The sequence below is a fragment of the Mustela nigripes genome, chromosome 3 (assembly GCF_022355385.1).
Source record: "Mustela nigripes isolate SB6536 chromosome 3, MUSNIG.SB6536, whole genome shotgun sequence".
NCBI lineage: Eukaryota > Metazoa > Chordata > Mammalia > Carnivora > Mustelidae > Mustela > Mustela nigripes.
In genome coordinates this window covers 171,621,463-171,641,934 of record NC_081559.1, presented here as the reverse complement: position 1 = coordinate 171,641,934, position 20,472 = coordinate 171,621,463, and the positions used below count along the sequence as shown (strand labels likewise).

At 34.5% G+C, this 20,472-nt stretch overlaps 1 protein-coding gene across 1 annotated transcript in view; it reads left to right on the top strand.

Annotated features, from left to right (window-relative positions):
• CSMD3 (CUB and Sushi multiple domains 3) overlaps positions 1 to 20,472 on the top strand; it is a 439,117-nt gene that overhangs the window by 193,251 nt on the left and 225,394 nt on the right. Inside the window, exon 19 of the mRNA XM_059395523.1 lies at positions 6,431 to 6,547. Within this exon, the coding sequence (XP_059251506.1) occupies positions 6,431 to 6,547 (117 nt within the window). The remainder of the gene's footprint in view (positions 1 to 6,430; positions 6,548 to 20,472) is intronic.

The following is a 20,472-nucleotide window of genomic DNA, read 5'->3' as shown; positions in this document are numbered from 1 at the left end:
TGACACAGGCATCACGGATACTACTAACATCCTTACTATTAGTAGAATTTATATATGGTAGCATGGCAAATCTATCAAGGAATATAGCTACTCATAGGTCTGTGTCATAGTACGATTCTTCTTTCTTTAAGAGCACACTCTGATGGAGAACACAGCTCATCGAGCACTGGGGCATGAGGGGAAGGCCTTCCTAGCCAGCAAAATCAAATGAGTGAGTCCAGGCAATCAGTGAGGTGACAGATGTAGAAGCTCATATGCTTCTAAGTTTACTTAGTGAGTGATTAAAATAGTTTACAAGCCACTGATTACAACATGGAGATGGATTTTTTGTTTTTTTAGTGTTAAACAGGACTGTGGAATTTTACCACAAAATTGATTCACAAGTAATAAAGACTGATTTTTGGTTTTGTTTTTTATTTTTTTTTAGGTGACAGATGAGGTAATAGGAAACTCATGGCAATATTAACTTTAGTTTTTCAGATAAATAAATGTGAATGTACCAGAACTAATGGAGAAAGAAATGAAAATAAAAATAAATAAGTTACTTAGAGTAACAGTTTATAATTTAAAGAAATAATTATTACCATTATGCTAGAACAGCCTTATTGGAGGCTTATTGTTTAAGATAAATAAAATGAAATGATTATACAGGAGACATGAAGAGAAGCATGAAATGAATGGCTGAAAAAAAAAGAGAAATGAATGGCTGAATTATTAGATTTTTTTTTTTTTTAAGCTAAGAACAAGGTTTTAAACAAAGGACAGAAGAAGCATAGTAGTTTTAATCTCAAAGTCAATACTGGGAATATCAGTTGTCTGTATTATAAATTCAATTCCAGAGTTGAAGTGTTAATGAAAGGACTTCTCTTAAAAAAGAAAAAAAGAAAAGAAAGAAAGAAAATAAAAGAAAAGAAAGTGGGGAGAAAAGCTCAATGGGCAATACAACTTTCAAATACTTTCTAAACCAGAATTTTTGATTTGTGACATTCAATCAGGCTATATCAGGGCATAAGTAATTTACTAGAAGTGGGCCAGCACTTTTGTAAGGTACAGCAGTTCTTTCAAACTGAAGGAGTCACAGGCTATATCTAGTAAATTATTGATTTAATATACCATATTGCTCTTTTGTGACCTACAAGAATTCATCACTTTTAAAAGTACCTAACTTGCTTTCTGAGAAAAATTTATATATTATATAATAATTTTCATTATAGAGTATATTTGATAATAAATTAAACATTACACAAGTGAAAAGACAGATTTGAAATGGAAAGTAGCTCAAGGCTGTGTTGCATGTATTATAAAGTCTCAAATATATGTGGATTCCAAAGTATCTCTTCCATAAAAATGATTTGGGATTCTTCTATTTCACTTACTGGGAAGTTCCTTGTTCTTCTTCCTCAGTCTTCCTCCTTTATCCCACACACATGATCAAACCATAGGTAGGGAGTCCTTTTCACTAAATGACTAGAAGTCTTGAAACTCATTTGCAGACTCATCATCTTGTTTCCCTGGAAATACCACATCTGTCTACTGTGTATTTTATACTGCAAGAGTAAAACATACATACAGAGTATAGTTATAGTACAGCCACATTTTACTTATACAAATCAAGCCATATAAATTCAGCCAAAGAGAATTAAAAAATATATATGAGAACAAGAAAAATCATACAAAATTAAACTGTATGAGTGATGTCACTCACTCAATGAAGGTATGCTCCAGATTGTTAAAATGTTAGCATGGATTTGCTACTGTAAAATGGTAGACAAGAGTTTGCTATTCCTTCAGTGGAACTCAATATCCATGTGGCTATCACGAGTTCTGTCATTGAACGTATTTCCAATGTTTATATACATATGTTTAAATGTATTTAAATATTTAAAAAAATTAAGTATCTTAAATTATTTAAATTTTAAATATTTAAATATATTACTTAAATAAGAATGTTTAAATACATATCTTTCAAATAATATTGTCTCTAAATGTAAAGCAACAGTGATTCCTCATAACCAGAATATTTCAATCACCAAAAAAAAAAAGTAGGCTTATATGGATTTATTAAGAGAGGGTATGTCTCAATTCTGTTGGGGATTTAGTGAATTTCTGGGGTAATTTAAATGAAATGAAATGTTTCTGTTGTATGCTAATAATGGAACAGCATTTTATAGTAGCCTGCCTGGTCTTGCAAGAATAGTTCATTCAATCATCCCACAGACATTTATGGAGAACATAATGTTTATCAGAATTGTTCTAGAAAGAGAAGAGAAATATGATAAGACTTGTCTGTTAGAAAAATCATTAGCAATGGTGAGAACTTCTGGAGATGAGTGGAGCTAGTTGTCTGTTGGAAGAGCCCAAGTGAAAACTGTTGAAAATCTGGATTTTGGTACTTACCATGGCAGAGAGGAGAGAGAAACTGGTGAGCTATATAAGGGAACAACTAACAAATCGATGTATTTGACCCCAAGAGTCAGGGAAAGCATGTCAAGAATAATAGTACTTAAAATAGGCTAAGTCTGACATTTTAAATCTTTAAAATATTTCAGCTCTATGTGCATATATAAAACAATTTGTTAGAACTACAAAATTATAATCAATTATGGGTAATAACATAAATGTTAGGATTATTGCCAAAGTGATAGCACATTCTGGAATCATCAGTCTGGCATTTTGCAAAGTGTGTTCTAGGGAACATTGGTCCTGGGAGACATTACACTGAAACAGTGTCCATGATCAAGTAATTGTGTAAGTAGGAACATGACATTCCCCAGATCTTACTAAAGCGTAAGTGAGGCCATATAGTGAAGAACTTTTTTTTTTTTAATCCATGTATTTCCCAAACTTACTTAGCCATAAGTAAGTTTCTTCTCTTCTCCTAATTAATGTGTTCTACAACAATGTTATTAAGCATAGATTTAAGAAGTAGTCAGATGTATCAAATAAGTTATAATCAGGAACAGGTACAGATGAGTTCTTAAATTTAATGCATTCCAAGGGATATGGGCTATTTAGAGAAACATAGCAAGTGTGACAAATTCAAATGGGAAATTCAGGTACAATTCAAATGGGAAAAATAAGCATAGCATTCAAAGTTTTGGCTGGCTTCTGACTTCTACTGATTGTTAACAGAGCCAGAAAAAAATAAAGGCTTCCCTTTCTGTACTATCCAGTAAGATGAAATTAAAACAGGAAGAGAGAGTATAAAAAGCTTCTAGGAACCAATATTAGGAGAATTAGTAAAGTTGCTCTGGCTTAGGCATTATTGCATTTGATTTTTAGAAACATAGAACAGATTAAAATAAATTGGTATCTCAGTGCACAGTTAATTTTCCCTTATTTATATTATCTGCACACTACATAAAATAGTGTGTCACTATAGTATTCAATATAATTTATTATAAACTAGGACATGCTATAAGCACTGACCAGAAGAAACGTAAAATTATTGCTACTAGTCCAAATAAGAGAATCTAACGTAGTATTATTTACCCTAAGAACATAGGATTATACTGCAACCTCATATATATTCACCAGTGGTTTAAAAAAAAAACTTCACATTTTTTATATTTATAAATGATATTTTTTAAAAGCTGTCTTAAATGTCCATTATGCAAAATAAAAGGTAAAAAGCAAATTGAGACTGTCAGAGGCATATTAATGTGGGATGCAGAATGTTCACGACTAAGTCACAAAGCTGAACTTGAGGTAGAAGATCTCATTGCTATTCATATTTCCCAAATATAAAAATAAGAATTACTGTCACAGACGTCACAGACACTCAAAGTATTGTAATTTTGGAGCACCTCAAAATCAGAAGGTAAGTTCACATAAAACATGCTACTCATTCTTGAATGATTCTCTCATCAATAGTATTATCAGCGAAATAAAGTTATCAGTGTTGAACTAAGAATGCACCTGACTACTGTAATCTCAAACAATAATAAGTGATGAGAGCAATGCATCTTTGGTTATCATCATCACTGTCAATTTGTTGTTCTGTGGATTTCTAATTTTAGTATGTTTAATTCTAGCTATTACCATTTTATAGAACATTAAAAGGCAGAACATTCATTAGCCACCCTATGCGATATAAGATACTATTGGGGTTGTATGTATGTGTTTTAAATATATTACTAGATTTTAAACTCTGGCCAGGAATCCATCAAAATGTTTACTTTTTCAAATGTCAGGACTCTTCTCGAGTCACCCAACACACCACTGACTGCATCTAGCTCTCTTTAAAAGGAAAATCCAGCATTAACTCCAATACATTTCCAACATATAATTAAATCTATGCAATTCTAGTTTCCTTCAACCCTTTTCTCAGGTCACAGAGGAGTGTCCCTGAAGTTTTCCAAAGCTAATCACTCAACTTTTGTTCTTGATCTTACCTTTTCCTAGACTCTGGGGCTGCCTCTGATTTTCCCTTTGTAATGACTCCTTCCGCCCTGTTAAACAAAACAACAAAAACAAAAACTCAGCTTTCCACCTTTCCCTAACTACTCCTTACATTCTCCTTTAGTTGATGATTAAGGTTCTGATTACTTCTGTATTTCTTTATAGACCACTTATTCTCCTTTTTTGTTTTGTTTTGTTCTTAAAGATTTTATTTATTTATTTGACAGATAGAGATCACAAGTAGGCAGAGAGGCAGGCAGAGAGAGAATGGGGAAGCAGGCTCCCTGCTGAGCAGAGAGCTCAGCAGGATCCCCGGATCATGACCCCAGCCAAAGGCAGAGGCTTTAACCCACTGAGCCACCCAGGAGCCCCAAGACCTCTTACTCTTTATCCAACTACAATCTAGCTACCATGTCTCTACTTCAAGGGTTAGCAAACTTTTTTTTTCTGTAAAGGGCCAGATGGTATTGTGAGATTTTGGCCGCATACATCACGGTCACATACTCTTAGTTTTGTTTTGTAACTGTACGAATGTAAAAAACCTCATTCTGAGCTGGATTTGGTTGGCAGGCTGTAGTTTACAGAAAGCTGCTCTAGTTGAAACTGTTGTATTAATGGTACCAAAATTCCCGTTTTGCTTGGGAGTTCCCTCTGCACAGGTTCGAAGCTGATTAAAGGATAGGCTGAAGGAAAGCAAGCTGTTAGCTTTAATATGGATAAAAGCAGAGGAGCTCAAACAGTAGGCTTTCTAAGGCCACTACAGGTGTCCCTCAACAATCAGTCACTCTCTCACCAGACTCTCCCTGTAATACTTACACTGCAGAGCAGCAGACCAGCCAGTGGTGGCTCTTCAAGCAGAATGGTCCCCATCTGCAGTAAAGGAGAAATTCCCATCCTGTTTTCACCAGTGGGGAACCTCATTCTACCTCTACCTCGGGGGTGGGGGTGGGGATTAGGGGCGGGGCCAGAGGGCCTGCAGTTAGACTGAATCCCTCCTTGAGAAAATCATGGATGGAGGGAAGACCCTGCTCTATGATACTCCAGGTCGCCAAATCCACACAGATTCCTTTTTCATTTATTCCCACTTTGCAACACTTAACGCTGTTAAACACTTTCTTTTAACTTCTTTTTCTCCCTTGGCTTCCAAGACACTATTTTCTCTGTTGCCACCCTCTATCTGATCCTAACCTTGGCGTTCCCCAGACCTCGTCTTCGGCCATCTTTTTTTCACTTTGCATAGTTTTCTGGGTGATCTCATTCACTTAGAGAATATCAACTATCATCTTTATGTTCTCAATACCTAAATCTGCCTCAGTAGCCCGGGTCTATTTCATAGCCCAGAACTATAAAACCTAATGTAATCCCCTACCTTGGGAACAGCAGAACCATGGTCTACAAATTTGCCAGAAACATTGGTTTCACCCTCACTTTTTGTAAGAACATAGTACATTTGGGGCTGAGGTAGCAAAAAACAATCTGACTCTGTACACCATCAGCAGTTCTTCTGATTCAAATATAAGTCTTATAAATGGATAAAGGTTATTGAGAGTATTTTACTTAGATGAGCGGGTGAATGTGTTGATGCAGCCGTTCCTGTCCCATGAATAAAAATACTTAATTTGGTGGCAGCATAATCAAGGTTGATTTTGAGTATCGTGTCAAAGCCTGGCAGTGAGTAAAACAGTTTCCCACCTGCATATGTAATTTCTCATCATTATAAAAAAGATGGTTATCTTTACACTTTTACCATAAATGAAAGCAGGGCCACCATTATTACCTCTAGAGATAGTACCATTATGATACTATTATATTAACTTTATTTCTGAGAAGAGTGGATCTGAATACTTAAAATTTTATATGACCACAATTTATTTTTTAAAATATTTGACAATGGTGGATCTTGTTAAAAGATGGAAAGAAGTCCTACACCTTAAAGTTCAAAAGCTATAATTTTATAACAAGAAAATATCCATAGCATGATTTTTTTAAGTTCTTCTAAAAAATATTTTTTGTCATTTTTATTTCCTAGCACCTTGTGGAAGTCGTTCAACAGGTTCAGAAGGCACTGTTCTATCACCAAACTATCCCAAAAATTACAGTGTTGGACATAATTGTGTTTATTCTATAGCAGTTCCAAAGGAGTTTGGTAAGTAGCATTCACCTTATCACATAGTATTTCATTCCAGACATGCTTTATTTTCCACTACACGCTATTCAAAAATGTTAGTTTTTTAATGAAAATATTCACTATTCATAAAGTGCTTTACTCTATACTTCTTTATAGATAGTAGCTTTGTAATAATAAAATTTTGAGGTCATTTTACTCAATCTGAATTTACAGTCAAGTACACAGGTGAACAACAATATAAAAATGAAAACAGGATTGTTTTTAATTTTTAAAAATAAGTACATCCAGTAACCTTGCAAGTGCCTTCATGTTGGAATTACATAAAATGGGAAATTACCAGAGCATAAAGCAAAGTGTACTCTGCAAAATATGCATAAAGTCAAATAAAGAACTATTACAATAATGACAAAAGTGTGTACAAAACAATCATATTGTTTTATACTTTTTCAAACACATTTCCAGGAAGAAAAGATTTTGGTTTTAAGTACCTAGTATCTGGGACAGCAACGAATATGAAAAGACAGCAAAGGACATTTCAGCTCCTCTTGTCAAGCTGACAATCTGTTCCGCATTGGCACTGAGAAGACAATGTGTCCTTTGCTGCCTTCACATCTCCCTGATCACAAGTCTTAGAAGTCCCTTACCTAGCTTCTAAAGGTTTTGCATCTAAGATCCAGCTGGATCTCACCCAGGTTAAGCTCTGTTTATGGATGGATAGGCAAAGGAAATTTAGTGAGCAGTAAAGTATGGGAGAGAGGCTGAAAGTTCAGACTTCTGCAATTTAGATTTACAGCATTGTGTTACATGGTAAAGGATTTGCTACAGCTGTAATGAATGTCTCGGTCTGAATGACAAAGGGTTTTAGCAGAAGGACATGGATTTTATCATATCAGGATTTTTGGATCACATCTTGACTTAATGTTTCTGCTGATATATGAAATAAGCTGATGCTTCCAGTCCAATTTCTTATAACCTGATATTACCTGTATATCCTCCTCCTCTCTCTTCTGAAACAAGCCCAAGATCTTCAACGGAGAGAACATTGTCATCAGAAGTGAAGTACTGAACCTTGTGTTTAACCTTGATATAGAACAGTAATGCCAACATTAGCATGGTGTCTCTTTACAAAATATCTCTTTGTCCTAGCATATTGATTGGTTAAATCAGAGTTGAGCTTTTTGAGAATGACAGTTTAGGAAGAGAAGCATTGTCTACTTAGAAAGATAAGCATTGTCTACTTAATTGTTTTTATTATTATTTTGCCTTTGGTGCCCCCAAAATAGTCCTTTCCTTGCTAGAAGAGTTTATAGACCCCCCAATGCCAGCCATGCATGGTTGCTGACAGAACCCTAGCAATGATGGTCAGGAAGGTTGAATGGTTAGCTCAGTTGTCTTTATAAGCTGTCAATTTTTTTTATTAAATCTATTCTTTGGATATCATGTAGCCAAAAAAATGAGAAAGAAAAATCAGACATTTCCTTTCCTGACATATAGACAGGCTGGTCACAGAAATATATTACAGTGGCCTATGTGTGTTCAAAAAGGGAAGGAAAAAGTATGGATTAAAATAAAAGTAAGGAGTTTCTACAGAATGGACTCTATCGTAGTAACATAATGTAAATTAAATGTAATCATCTTAATGTAAAAAATAATGCAAATAATACTCAGTTGTTTTAATATTAATTTTTAAATACATCTTAGATTATTTGTGGATGAAATCAAATGTACTTTGACTTATTAGTAAAACTGATTTTATTTTTACAAATGTTGCATCATTCTGTTTTTCAAACTACTTATGAAGTCAGACAAACTTGGATTTTAATTTCAGCATGTCACATCTTATAGCTATCTGTCTTTGGACAAGTTACATATGCTCTATGAGACTCAGTTTCTTTATTTCTGAAATGGAGCTAATTATGTCTGCAGAGCAGAGTTGTTGGAAAGAGTGAATGAAATTCCATATATAAAATATATCTCACATAGTTCATGCTCATTACGAGGTTAGATATGACAAATCTGGAGTCAGATTTCTGGATTCAAAGCACAATTCATTACTCTTTCTCATTATTAAGTCACATCATTGCCCTGAATTTTACTTTTCTCATCTCTGAAGTAGAGGTGATAAATGTCTACCTCATAGGGTTAGTTTATAATTAAATGATACGATATGTATAAGTGATTGGCAAAATAACACATGAATCAGTCAATACACACAGAGATACAGTTGCACACACATTTATGTTCACATTTGAAGACACTCTACTGCCACTTACCAAAAATAAAATAACCTGAATTAATGGATTTATTAGGGTCTCAAGAGTAGCACACATTTCTACTTTGCTTCTTCTTCCTTTCATTCTCATAATTTCGCTCTGTTGCCACTGTTTTATGACTTTTTGGTATCACTTCCTAATATATTATTTTTCACTTTTTTTTGTCACTTATCTCAAATTATAATCTTATTCTGTATCTTTTATATGCTGACACACCTAGAATTTTACTTTTAATCATTTAGCATAATATATGTCAAATACGCTCAATTCATTCATTGAAATTTCATTTTTTATGAAGTTTAATGTTCTACAGTTGTTAAATAAGGAGAAAATCACATGTAATCAACAGCACACATAAAATCCCTTAACTCACCCATGATGATCATCTACCTAGTTTTGCATAGGCCAGATAGTCTCTGAATAATTCTAACAGAACATTTTTACTCTAATGTCAGAACAGGTAACAGTGTCTTTAGATAATGCCAGATGAGCTACCTTGATTTTTTATAGGTCATGCGCTACCAAATTGTTTTCATTTATTTATTTTTGCCCAATGTAGAATTGAATTCATATCAGGTAAATGTGAACATAATATGACCCTACTTTACTGATTGATTGAATGAATATTTATCTGTCAGTCAATTCCTATCTTTAAGTATTTTTGGATAAGAAAATTGCCAATTCCTAATGCCTTCACGAGCATCACTGGATTTCATTGAACTTCCGATATTAGGGTCAGTTTGGTGATATTCATTCTGCAGGATTATGGTTGTTCTATATATGTAGAACTAGAATAATTCTGGATCATTGAATAACATTTATTCATGTTAACAATTAAGCTATTTCATTTGGATTTGGTGATTAAAAACTATACTACCTTTTTATTAAAAAAATATGTTTTATTTTTCCTTCATTTTTCAATTTTTAATTATAGTTGTTTCCCTTTTATGGTTTGATTGTTTAAGTCTTCATGCAATACATTATTCTGAAGTACCAAAACATGCAAAGCATATTTTCAATTTTGAATTTGATATAGATAAGATGCTTTAGAATGTGGGACAACTATTGACACTGTTAGAGGAAAAATATTTTTGTTAATATGTATTTTTACCTAGAACATAGCAGCCAAAATCAAGTTATAGAGAGGGTAGAATTATAGAAATTGGAGAATAAATGTTGTGGACTTCTATTTTAACAATTCTGGCTAAGAAAAAACAGAAGGAGCTAGGTCAGCAGTAAGGTAGGGTACAAGTCAGAGGCTAATGTCTGTGTTTGTTTTCTCTTAGGATGAAAATTAATGGAGTTCTTATTTTATAGAAAGCCCAAGAGAAAAACACAATAGAAGGACAAAATTAAATATTTTAGATAGACTAATTGTTAAACCAAGATGCATGAAGTAATTTAAGGAGACGGGATTTAAAAAAAATACTGAAGGACCTCTTTATAATTCAGAAGAAATGATTCATAACTAATAACATAAAACCTAAATTAGTTTCACAAAGAATATTACTTTTTGAAATGATCATCCCTTTCCAGGTTTCCAACCTCACTTCCCTTCTGTCACCCATTCCTCACAACCCAGGATTATGTATAAAAGAGAATGTATTAGTGGCAGAAGGCTGCCATAACAAAATCACAAACTCAGTGACTAAACCATAGACATTTATTCTCTCAGTTCTGGAGGCTAGATCTCTGAAATCAAGTTATCTGTAGTGCCACACTCCCTCTGAAAGCCCTAGGGGAGAATCTTTCTTTACTTCTTCAGAGCTCCTGGTGGCTTTCAACAACCCTTGACCTTCTGTGGCTTATAGCTGCATCACTCTGATTTCTGACTCTGTCTTCACAAGACCTTTGCCTTGTGTGTGTGTCTCTTCTGTTTCTGCATGTATCTTTGTCCTCTTTCCTTATAATGACACCTGTTTTGGATTTAGGGCACACCCTAATCCAATATGATTTCATATTAATATTTAATTCTACAAAGACTCTATTTCCAAATACAATGACTTTCTGAGCTCTTGGATAGATACAAATTTGGCAGATGTTGGGCTTTGGGGGAACAACATTACTCAACTCACTACAGAGGATGGACTATATTACCACAGTTTTTATGTAGAAAACCTTAAAAAAATTACTCTCTGATGCATGTAATAAATATTAGCTCTGTAGAATGCAAACTGACATTTAGATTTCTTGGAGAATTCCAACGTGCAAATCACCTTGAGTATATCTAGTCTGTGGTGACTTAATTTTCTGTTTGGCATCCCAGACAGTTTCACCTCCTAAAAGGCCCACCTTGAATGTATATTTATTAAGGTACAAAGCTAACTCTGCCCCCAAGACTAGCTTCCAAATGTAGAAACTTAAAAGTATGCCTGAAAACTTTTGTCAGGTTTTTCTTCTTCATTTTCCCAGTCAGTCTGTCCGCTCTTTATCTTGTGCTATCAGTGCATTCTGCTTGCATAGGTTTCAAAGTAATGAATTCCTAAATCACACGAACTTGTCAGACTGGTCTACTCTGTACAAGGGGCACAGACAGTTACTAAAATCTTTTGTGTATTGCTGGAGGGAGTTTTTGTTTTGTTTTAAATCATTGACATCATGTTGAATTTTTCTCCTACTTTCACATATTTTATATTTGTTTCTTATTCACAACCATTATTTTTCCTATTTTTCGTTGTAGTATTTTTCCTCAACGTTAATTTAGAAACATTTTTTCCTTTGATGTTGCCTACAATATGGGTGATAGCTGTGGGGTTCTTTGGTTTGCTTTTTTCTCAGACTTTACCATAATATTATAGTATAAGCACTGATAATGATTAGATAAAGAATATTTCATTAATTCTTATTATATTCATTAAATTTAGTATTTCTTTTCCATCTTACAGATTTAGGTATTTACATAATGATTGTTAAATACAATTTATTTTGCATACCCTATTTTTCACAATACTGTTTTTACTGTTGGTCTATAAAATGTAGCACTTAAAAATTTAAGTCTTCTTAGAATTTAGAAAGAAAAAAGCAAAAACAGTAGATTGAAACTAAGATGTGCACACATGCACATCTATATCACCCACTATATGGAGATAGATAGATAAGATAGATAGATATACCCATATAGTATTTTTTTTTATTCTTGTGGGTATCTGTACTTTTTAGTATGGACTACTGTAGTTTTGAACCGCAGGTAGAAAGTTAACTATTGTCATCTTGTGTGTTAAAACTAGTAGACATTCTTTTACTCTTGTGTATATTCTCCTTTAAAACTCAGACACATACCTGACCATTTGTCTTTTGATCTTATATCTCGGTGGTTTTCAATGATCTATTTTACTCAGCATCCCTTACATAATTTATGTTGTCATTACCTAGCTTTATACTTAATTCAGTAATTTATTGCCACTAATTTTCCCCAAATTGTAGTGACAAATTGTTTTGAGATTATTTTTGTATGCTCATTAGGTCAGTAAATCATGTCATTGGCATTCTGTTTTTCCTGGTGTGAAGTTTTCAGTAATGAATGAACTCTTCCAGTCAATAAAGGTTTTTTATATTCTACTTTTAAACTCTATGACACTTCATTTTTTAACAGTGCATCAAAATCAATGATTACTGTTTTGTAAATATTGAATTTACTTATCTAACAATGACAAATGTTCACAAAATGTGTGTTTATTCAGAATGTATATTTACCATTTATCATTATTATGTTAGATATAGAACAGTTGAAAAGCGTTCTCTCTTTTTAAAAATGAATGGTTCTATAATGTCAATATGAAGAAATGTGTATGTTAATTTTGTGCCTAGAAGGAAGGAAACACTTATTTTTAAGCCCAACATTTTAGAGGAAGGAAAGTGTCATTATTATATGTATCTATATTTATATAATTCAATTCTTTGGGTACTATTTATATAATTAGATGAAGCTGTGTTTGGTTACCAGCTAGACCAGGATCCCCCATCCAAATCTGGTTTGGATATCAAGACTTATGACACCACACATGCACTAAAAAGTATGAAAAGATATATTACTCATATAATGAGACTTTCTGGGAAGAGCAGGGCACAATCCAAAACTGAATTCAGTCAGATACAGAACTGCTTAAGGAAACAAAGCTAACTGGCTTTGGGCTTTATTGTCGTGCTGAAGTGAAAGTTCCTACACACTGGCCAGAGTTTATGCAGTTTGAAATTCCCATTTTTTCTGAAGAAGAGAATACCCCAGGTTTCTTATTAGCTTGCCCCAGATAGGGAAGGAGTATGACTTGAAACTTGCCAATAATTAAGCTTCAGAAATGGATCAGACTTATCACAATTCACTCTTGGTGTTTGACTGATAATTGAAATGTATCATATTTTAACTTGTCTAAGCCACAGTGTCAATTTATATGGCTTGCATTCAGAGATAGGAAAGGGAAACAAAATTTCCATTGAATGTCTTGTTGCAGGACTCAGCATTTTGAATTGTGAGAAGTGAAATGATTGTGTTGATCACTCAATAACAACTAGAACTCCGAAAAGGCTAAGGAGTGTCTTGATGAAGCCTTAATACTGTGGCCTTATTATAGGTAGAGATAGGTGTTGCACTGATTTGTATTTGGAATATGTCTGAGATAAGATTCCCAGAAATTTTCACTCTGTAAGGGGCAACCTTGGACCACATGTTCAGACAATTGACAGTGGTCCAAGGGTCTAAAACACATTCAGCTGGGGCCGTTCATTGACCAGGGCATCTAGTATAAGAATGTCCAAAGTTTGGGCAGTTGTACTGATCGTTGAGTCTTTTATCAGGGTGTGTTGGTTAAAGTATTAAAAACATCAGCTTTCCAGGGTGTTCAATAATGTCAATGATCTTGGTTTTACTGTTTGTAAGGTGTACAGATTCCCTTTGTTTTTCACTCAGTTTGATCCCAAAAGGTTACTTAGGTAGCTAAGAGGTTCAGAAGAGGAATCTCTGCAAAAGCATGGCATCTGGTAAGGAACTAAAAACCAGAAAAGCCACATCTTCATGCAGGTAGGGTAGGCAATAAGGTCTATGTTTAGCTCAATTATGTAGCTATCATTTCTCTTTTAAGCAAGGAGGGCTTAGTGACCATACCAAACTTGCAGGGTACACTTCCTTAACCCAAGGCACAATGGGCAGCTGAATGTACAGAGCTATAGATGCAGAAACTTCAAGAGCCTCTGTTTCCAAGAGATTCCAGTATGCAGCATTGCTACTGTAATGGCATATGACATGGAGTTTAGAGGGGAATCTTCTTGTACCAGAAGTTCAAGGGCAACTTCTGGCTATCGTGGGTGGTCCAGAGACTCCAAGAGTTATGAAAGGATGTTGGTAAAGTCACCAGAGTAACAGAATCTCTGAGGAATGGCACCTGTTGTATTTCAATTTTGAAATAGTCTAGAGACATTTTTTTTAGATGGCCCCATTCAAGGTAGACCGGTTTACTAGTCACAGCATTCATGGGCTTAAGTGAAATTATAAATTTAGAATATATTGCCTTAAAATCCAAAAATTTCTAGAAGATTGTTTAGCAGGTTTCAACAGTATGGTGCCATGAAGGTCAATATCTCTTTCTTGAGACACCTGGCTGGCTCAGTTGGTGGAATGTGTGACCCTTGATTTCAGAGCTGTGGGTTCAAGCCCCACACTGGGTGTAGAGATTACATAAAAATAAAATCTTTTAAAAAAGTTTATTTCTAATGGTGTCAGGAATGGAGTGACTTCTGGCTGACCAAGTCATTTGTAGGATTTTAATTGAGGTGATAGGGCCCTCTGTTATGTGTGGGAAAATGAAAACTTCCCTTTTTGTGAGCTCCTCATATTTGTATGTCTTAAATGATTGTGGCAAATGCATCTCCATGAAGGAAGATGTCATCAGTAGGATATCATTACCTCTGCTCCTCAATAAACTTGGGCACACTTATAATTTTGCCTACAAAGGTATGTGCATTGGCCAAGCTATTGAAGACCTCATGGGTAGTCAGGTAGAGATGTCCCTTCAAAGTTGAAGGCAAAAAGTGTTATACACCATCATAGCTGAAAGAAAACTGTAACTGAGAGTCTGTGGAAATTGGTATTAAACAACATATGAGCCAAATAAATAATAGCAAAATATTTACCAGCTGGTGATTAGATGGAGCCAGTAATTTGAATAATAGTAATTATGGAGCCCTCAGAGGTGGAATCAGATGAACAGCCCTTCTCTAAATAAGTCTTGTAGTGTGTTTCAATCTTTGAAAACTTTGTTTGAACTTCTATTGAGCCATATTAACCATTTTAATTATGGAAAAATGTCCATGGTGTCTCAATTTGTCAAACTTTCAGTAAATGCCAAAGACATAATTTAACTTAGTACATTTTTGTTTGGAGTTTCCATGCCCGCTCTGGGATATTTAGACAGGGCCATAATTCTGATGATTAAGATAAGGCATACTTCTTTGTTCACTATTTTATATTTCATAGCTCCTTTATATTATAGGGTGTGCCTAAGTTCATTAGCTCTAAACTTATTGAAATCCCCAGGAATAACTATAATTTGAGCCTCCATAATGATATAAGGCCATGAAGGTTTGCCAGTTGGTACATCTCAGGCAGATATTAAAGTTATTCAAAATCTGTGTTGTAGAGGCACAAAAGATAATTAGAAACATTTTATATTTTCACTTTAAAAAGTCTTGTATTAAATTTTGGATTTCTAATTGGGTCAAATTGTGGATCTCTTTTTCATTTTTTTGTTTCTTCCTCACCTTGTATTTACTTTGTTTGTTTAGTTGTTAACAAAATATAGTTTGGAGGAGGGGGAATCTCCTCTTATATTCGTAAAATCCTTTGTCTAGAAAGTGTCAGATCTATAACATGAGGGCTAGGGGCTTCTGTTTAACAATTGTTTCCTTATAGGATTTAAGGATCCAGAATTAAATAGAGTTTTAATTAAGTCTTTAATTTTCCCACATAGATGCCATAAGTGTGTGTTTGTTTGTTTGTTTGTTTGTTTCCCTATAAGACTAGGGATCAGCATCTTACAGAGAAACCTGGGCATCAGTAATAGCAAAAGCATTTTCATGGAATCTTTGTGAGCCAACTACTTCTAGGAGTGTAGACCTCAGCGTGCTACATGATAACTGTTCTTCCAGACAACTGGCCACCCAAAAGTCCGATATATTGTACATGGTGTCAGAACTTTTCCTGACAATTCTATGGAAGAAGGACCAATGCATGGCTGAGACACAAAACCAACAGTCATAGCATAAAACTATTCCTCTGAACTTTGCACTAGTCACAGCTTATGCTGTAATCAAGACATACAATTCCACATGAGGCATACAGAAAGGATCATGCTTGACACAACCCAAGGGTGGTACTGTGGTATTGTGGTAACTTTAAGGAGTAAACTTTTAGTAACTCGTGTTACTAAATGTCAAAAATTTCTTATGTAGGTTGATTAAATCTATGATAAAAACTCTATAGAACTCAGCAAATACAACACAAAGCAGCACAGCTGAAAATGCAAGATTGCTAGCAGATAAAAGAGCCAGTTACTAAAGCAAAGCAAAAAAGATGCTCAGTCCTGTTTCTCATCACCTGGACACCTCCTCACTACATCTGTTGTCGAGCTTACTCTACTCTTGGTTTGGATTTTGAAATGGAGGACACCACACAAACAATACGGGAACAGGAACATTTTTAATTAGTCACATAATGAGGCTTTCTGGGAAGAAAAGAGCAGGCTCCCAAACAGGTCCAAAGTGGCATGAGACAGCGGAGAAGGGAGAGAAGCTTTGAAATTCTATCCAAATAAGTTGGTAGTGGTGTGAGGGTTCCTGTGTTCATGTCAGTGCTTAAGTGGGCTCAACTTCCCCTATTGCCAAAGGAAGGAGAACTCAGGCATTCTAATCAGCTTGCTCAGATATGTGGCTGAGGATGAAGAGAAGCAGTGGGGGTTGAAATCTGTCAGCAGTCAGATATCAAAACATGCCCTTGGTCCCTTTAATACAAGGTGTAATTTATAAAGCTACAATTTATAAGTTGCATAATATCATATCTTAAATATATTGATGTATATAACTTCCTATTGCCATTATATTATCTTTCCACTTAAAAAAATTATTTCCTTTCAGCCTCTAAGAAAATGAGTATAGTATGTTCTAGAATTTTATTAGCTGATTTCTTAAAATAACTGTCAAATGATAGAGGTATATTTGAATTCATTATGAAATGGATGTCACTGTTGATGTTTTAAATTTCTCTAATTTTAAAAAATCAGCTATAGGAGATTAATGATGCTCAATAATTCAGAAGAAAACTTTAAAAATGTTGTGCAGAAACACAGTCTAGACAACTTACAATAATTTGTTTAAATAGTGATTATGATGTTTCACTATAACAGTATTTTTCCCATCCATATTCACTTTTATTTTTTGTTGTATTTTACCAAGTTGATAAGTTCAGTGGCTGCCCCATCAAGCTATTTAATACCAGTTATCCTCAGATTGCTGAAATTTATTTTGAATTAAAGTTCAAAGTCATAAGTCAGTGATGGTAACAATAGTAAACTAAAGAGAAGATTGAACAATTGTTGTGGAATACTGGGAAAAAAAAATTGAACTGGGAGTTCACAGCTCTGGATTGTGGTCTTTTATCTACCTCTAATTGGCCATGTGACCTTGAGTAAGTTATTTAAGCTTTCTGTACCTCACTTTTTTATGTATAAGATGAAAAGTTTTGGGGCACCTGGATGGCTCAGTGGGTTAAAGCCTTTGCCTTCAGTTCAGGTCATGATCCCAGGTCCTGGATCTGCTCAGCAGGGAGCCTGCTTAATCCTCTCTCTCTGCCTTCCTCTCTACCTACTTGTGATCTCTGTGAAATAAATAAATAAATAAGTAAATAAATAGATGAAAAGCTTTGACTCAATGATCTGGGACGTCCCCACTTTTATATATATAAAATTATGTATAGGACGTGTGGGTGGCTCAATTGATTAAATGTCTGCCTTCAGCTGGAATCATGATCCCAGGGTCCTAGGATCGAGTCCCACATCTAGCTAGTTGCTTGGTGAGGTGGCTGCTTCTCCCTCTGCCTGCTGCTCCCTCTGCTTTGTGCTCACTCTCTCTCTTTTTCTCTCTAATAAATAAATAAAATTTAAATACACACACATACACACACACACATGCAATTTACTTTTGAATCGAAGAGTATGCTATTAGTGGTTAGTGAAGTAAAATATAGGAGAGTCCTACCAAACTTTGATAACTCAAGAGTCTGATCTTAGAATTACATGAATTTATGTGATTTTAGTTAATTCCAAAAATGACTAAGAATTTAGTATAAATTCTGAATCTTTTATATTCCTGAAAAAGTAAAGTAAGTTGTGTAATAGCATTATGCTACATTCTCCTTTTTAAGGTTTCTTTCTTTTTCTTTCCTGATTTTTAATGCATCAGAATATCGTCATCTTTACCTTTATCACCTCTATAGTTAAAATTCCATAAGTATTTCTGAAGGAACTTCTCATTTTTCAGGCACTAGAAAAGTTAGAAAATTATTTTCTACTCTACTATAATAGTTATACTTAGGTACAAAATAAGTCCTTGGGTAAACTCAAATATTCATATACAAGGAGAAATCTTTACCTACAGACTTTTACTATAAAATTGATGGTCTCCCCTCCAGAACTCGGTATGGGAAAATATTTGAATTAATGAAAAGGAAAAAAAAAGCACAATTCTCTATATGTATTCATAACTTTTTCTGGAAAAGTTCTTATGGAGAAGTCATTAAACAAAGTCTTTTTTAGTGTTTCATTATTCTGTCATGCAGAATCACATTTGTAATATCTCACACTATGACAGATGAAAGCTAGAAGATAAATGATTCACAAAAACACACAGCATGCCACAGGCAGAGCCTTTTGTAAACATGGAATACCCATCATTTTTGCCACTCTCCCACTGATATTTCAGCATGGTATAATGATGTCTTTTGTTTAACACTGCAATCCAGTGCTGATTACAACTAAAATAGAATTTTTTCTCTGTTTTGGTGACTTATGATTTAATTTTTCTGTTTTAGACCCATCAAAATAGTCAGAATTTTTAAGCAGTTCATTTATTTGAAAACTCAGTAAGTTGTATTTCAAATAAGTGAAAGGATAGATGGTGTTTATTTTGTGGTCAGTGTACAAATACGTGGTGCACATCACCCATGATGGAAGTGTGGTTCCAGGCTGTGAGTTAAAGGAATTTAACTAGGATTCTCTTACAGTTTATATAAACTCTTAATATATCAACCTCGCTAATTTTGCTGAATAGGTAAAACTCCAAAAAAGACGTGTAACTAAAATATTTTCCAAATTCACAAAAGCTGTTATCGACTGAAAAAACAAGCTACAGAGTTTTCATCTGTCATATCGCTTCCCATAGCAAACTTGCATATAATGTATTTTTTAATCCTGGTATGATGTTTATTTTATATCAACAGATGTTGCCAATTAAAATCCAAGTTAAAAGCATTGATTTGGGGGCGCTGGGTGGCTCACTCTTTTAAGCATCTGACTCTTGGTTTCGGCTCAGGTCATGATCTTAGGGTCAAGAGATCAAGCCTTGCGTCAGGCTCCACATTCAGCCTAGCGTCTCCTTGTGATTGTCCTTCTCTCTCTGCCCTTCCCCCTACTTGTGCCCCTCTCTTTCTCTCTCTCAAATGAATAAACAAAGTATTTAAAAAGATAGTAAAAATAAAAGTATTGATTTCATGGTAGATGAGTTAAATGAGAGCAGGCACTACAGTGGTGAACTCAAAGTTCACGTTCTTGAAAGCAGTAAATTCTACAGTGTTTAAAATTCAGGGTGGTCTGAAAAAATTCATCTGTGCAATGAATATAATTTTCAATCTAATATGTTTGGAGTGTTTAGAGGTATGGGAACTTAATGACTTACTATCCCTTTTTCTTATCCTTTTGCTTTTCTCCACCATCTCTAAATTCAGAGAAATACACTACTATTAATTCTAACCACATTGTGGGTAGAGACCTATCTTATATCGCTCATAAGTGATAATTATTCTGTAATCATATCAACTATCTATTTAAACAGTGTGTACACACTCAGCCTTGAGCTAGAATCTGAGTTTACAGGTTATATAAACAATGGTTCTTGCCCTTCAGGAGATCATAAGAAAGGTATTAGACAAAGGAACAGTTTATTTAAGAAAGATTATGGAAACTGCTATAATAGATGTTTGTGAGGATGCTAAGGAAAAACAGAGGAACACCTAAGGCAGACTGATGGCAGGTTTGGGAGATGGGGGTCACAGTGTCAGAAGCATTTACCTGATGAAATAGTGTGTGGCCTGAGTCTTGGAGAATGTGCAATTGTTAGTCTCTCGAAGAACAATATTCCAGGCAGACAGAATAACACAGGCAAAGGCATAGATATATGGTACATGGTTTCTGAAAGGAACTACATATTTTTCTCTCTGGTTAGAGAGCAGAGCACCGCTCAGAAACTAATATGCTTGAAACCAGAGAAGCAGACAGAGACCAGATTATGGAAGGCTTTGTATGCCATGTTTAAATCAATTCAAAAATGCTTATTGAGTTCCCACTGCTTCAGAGAGACATTTTCTAGGCTGAGGATATCTGATGCCCAATGAAACAGAAATGCTTAATTGGT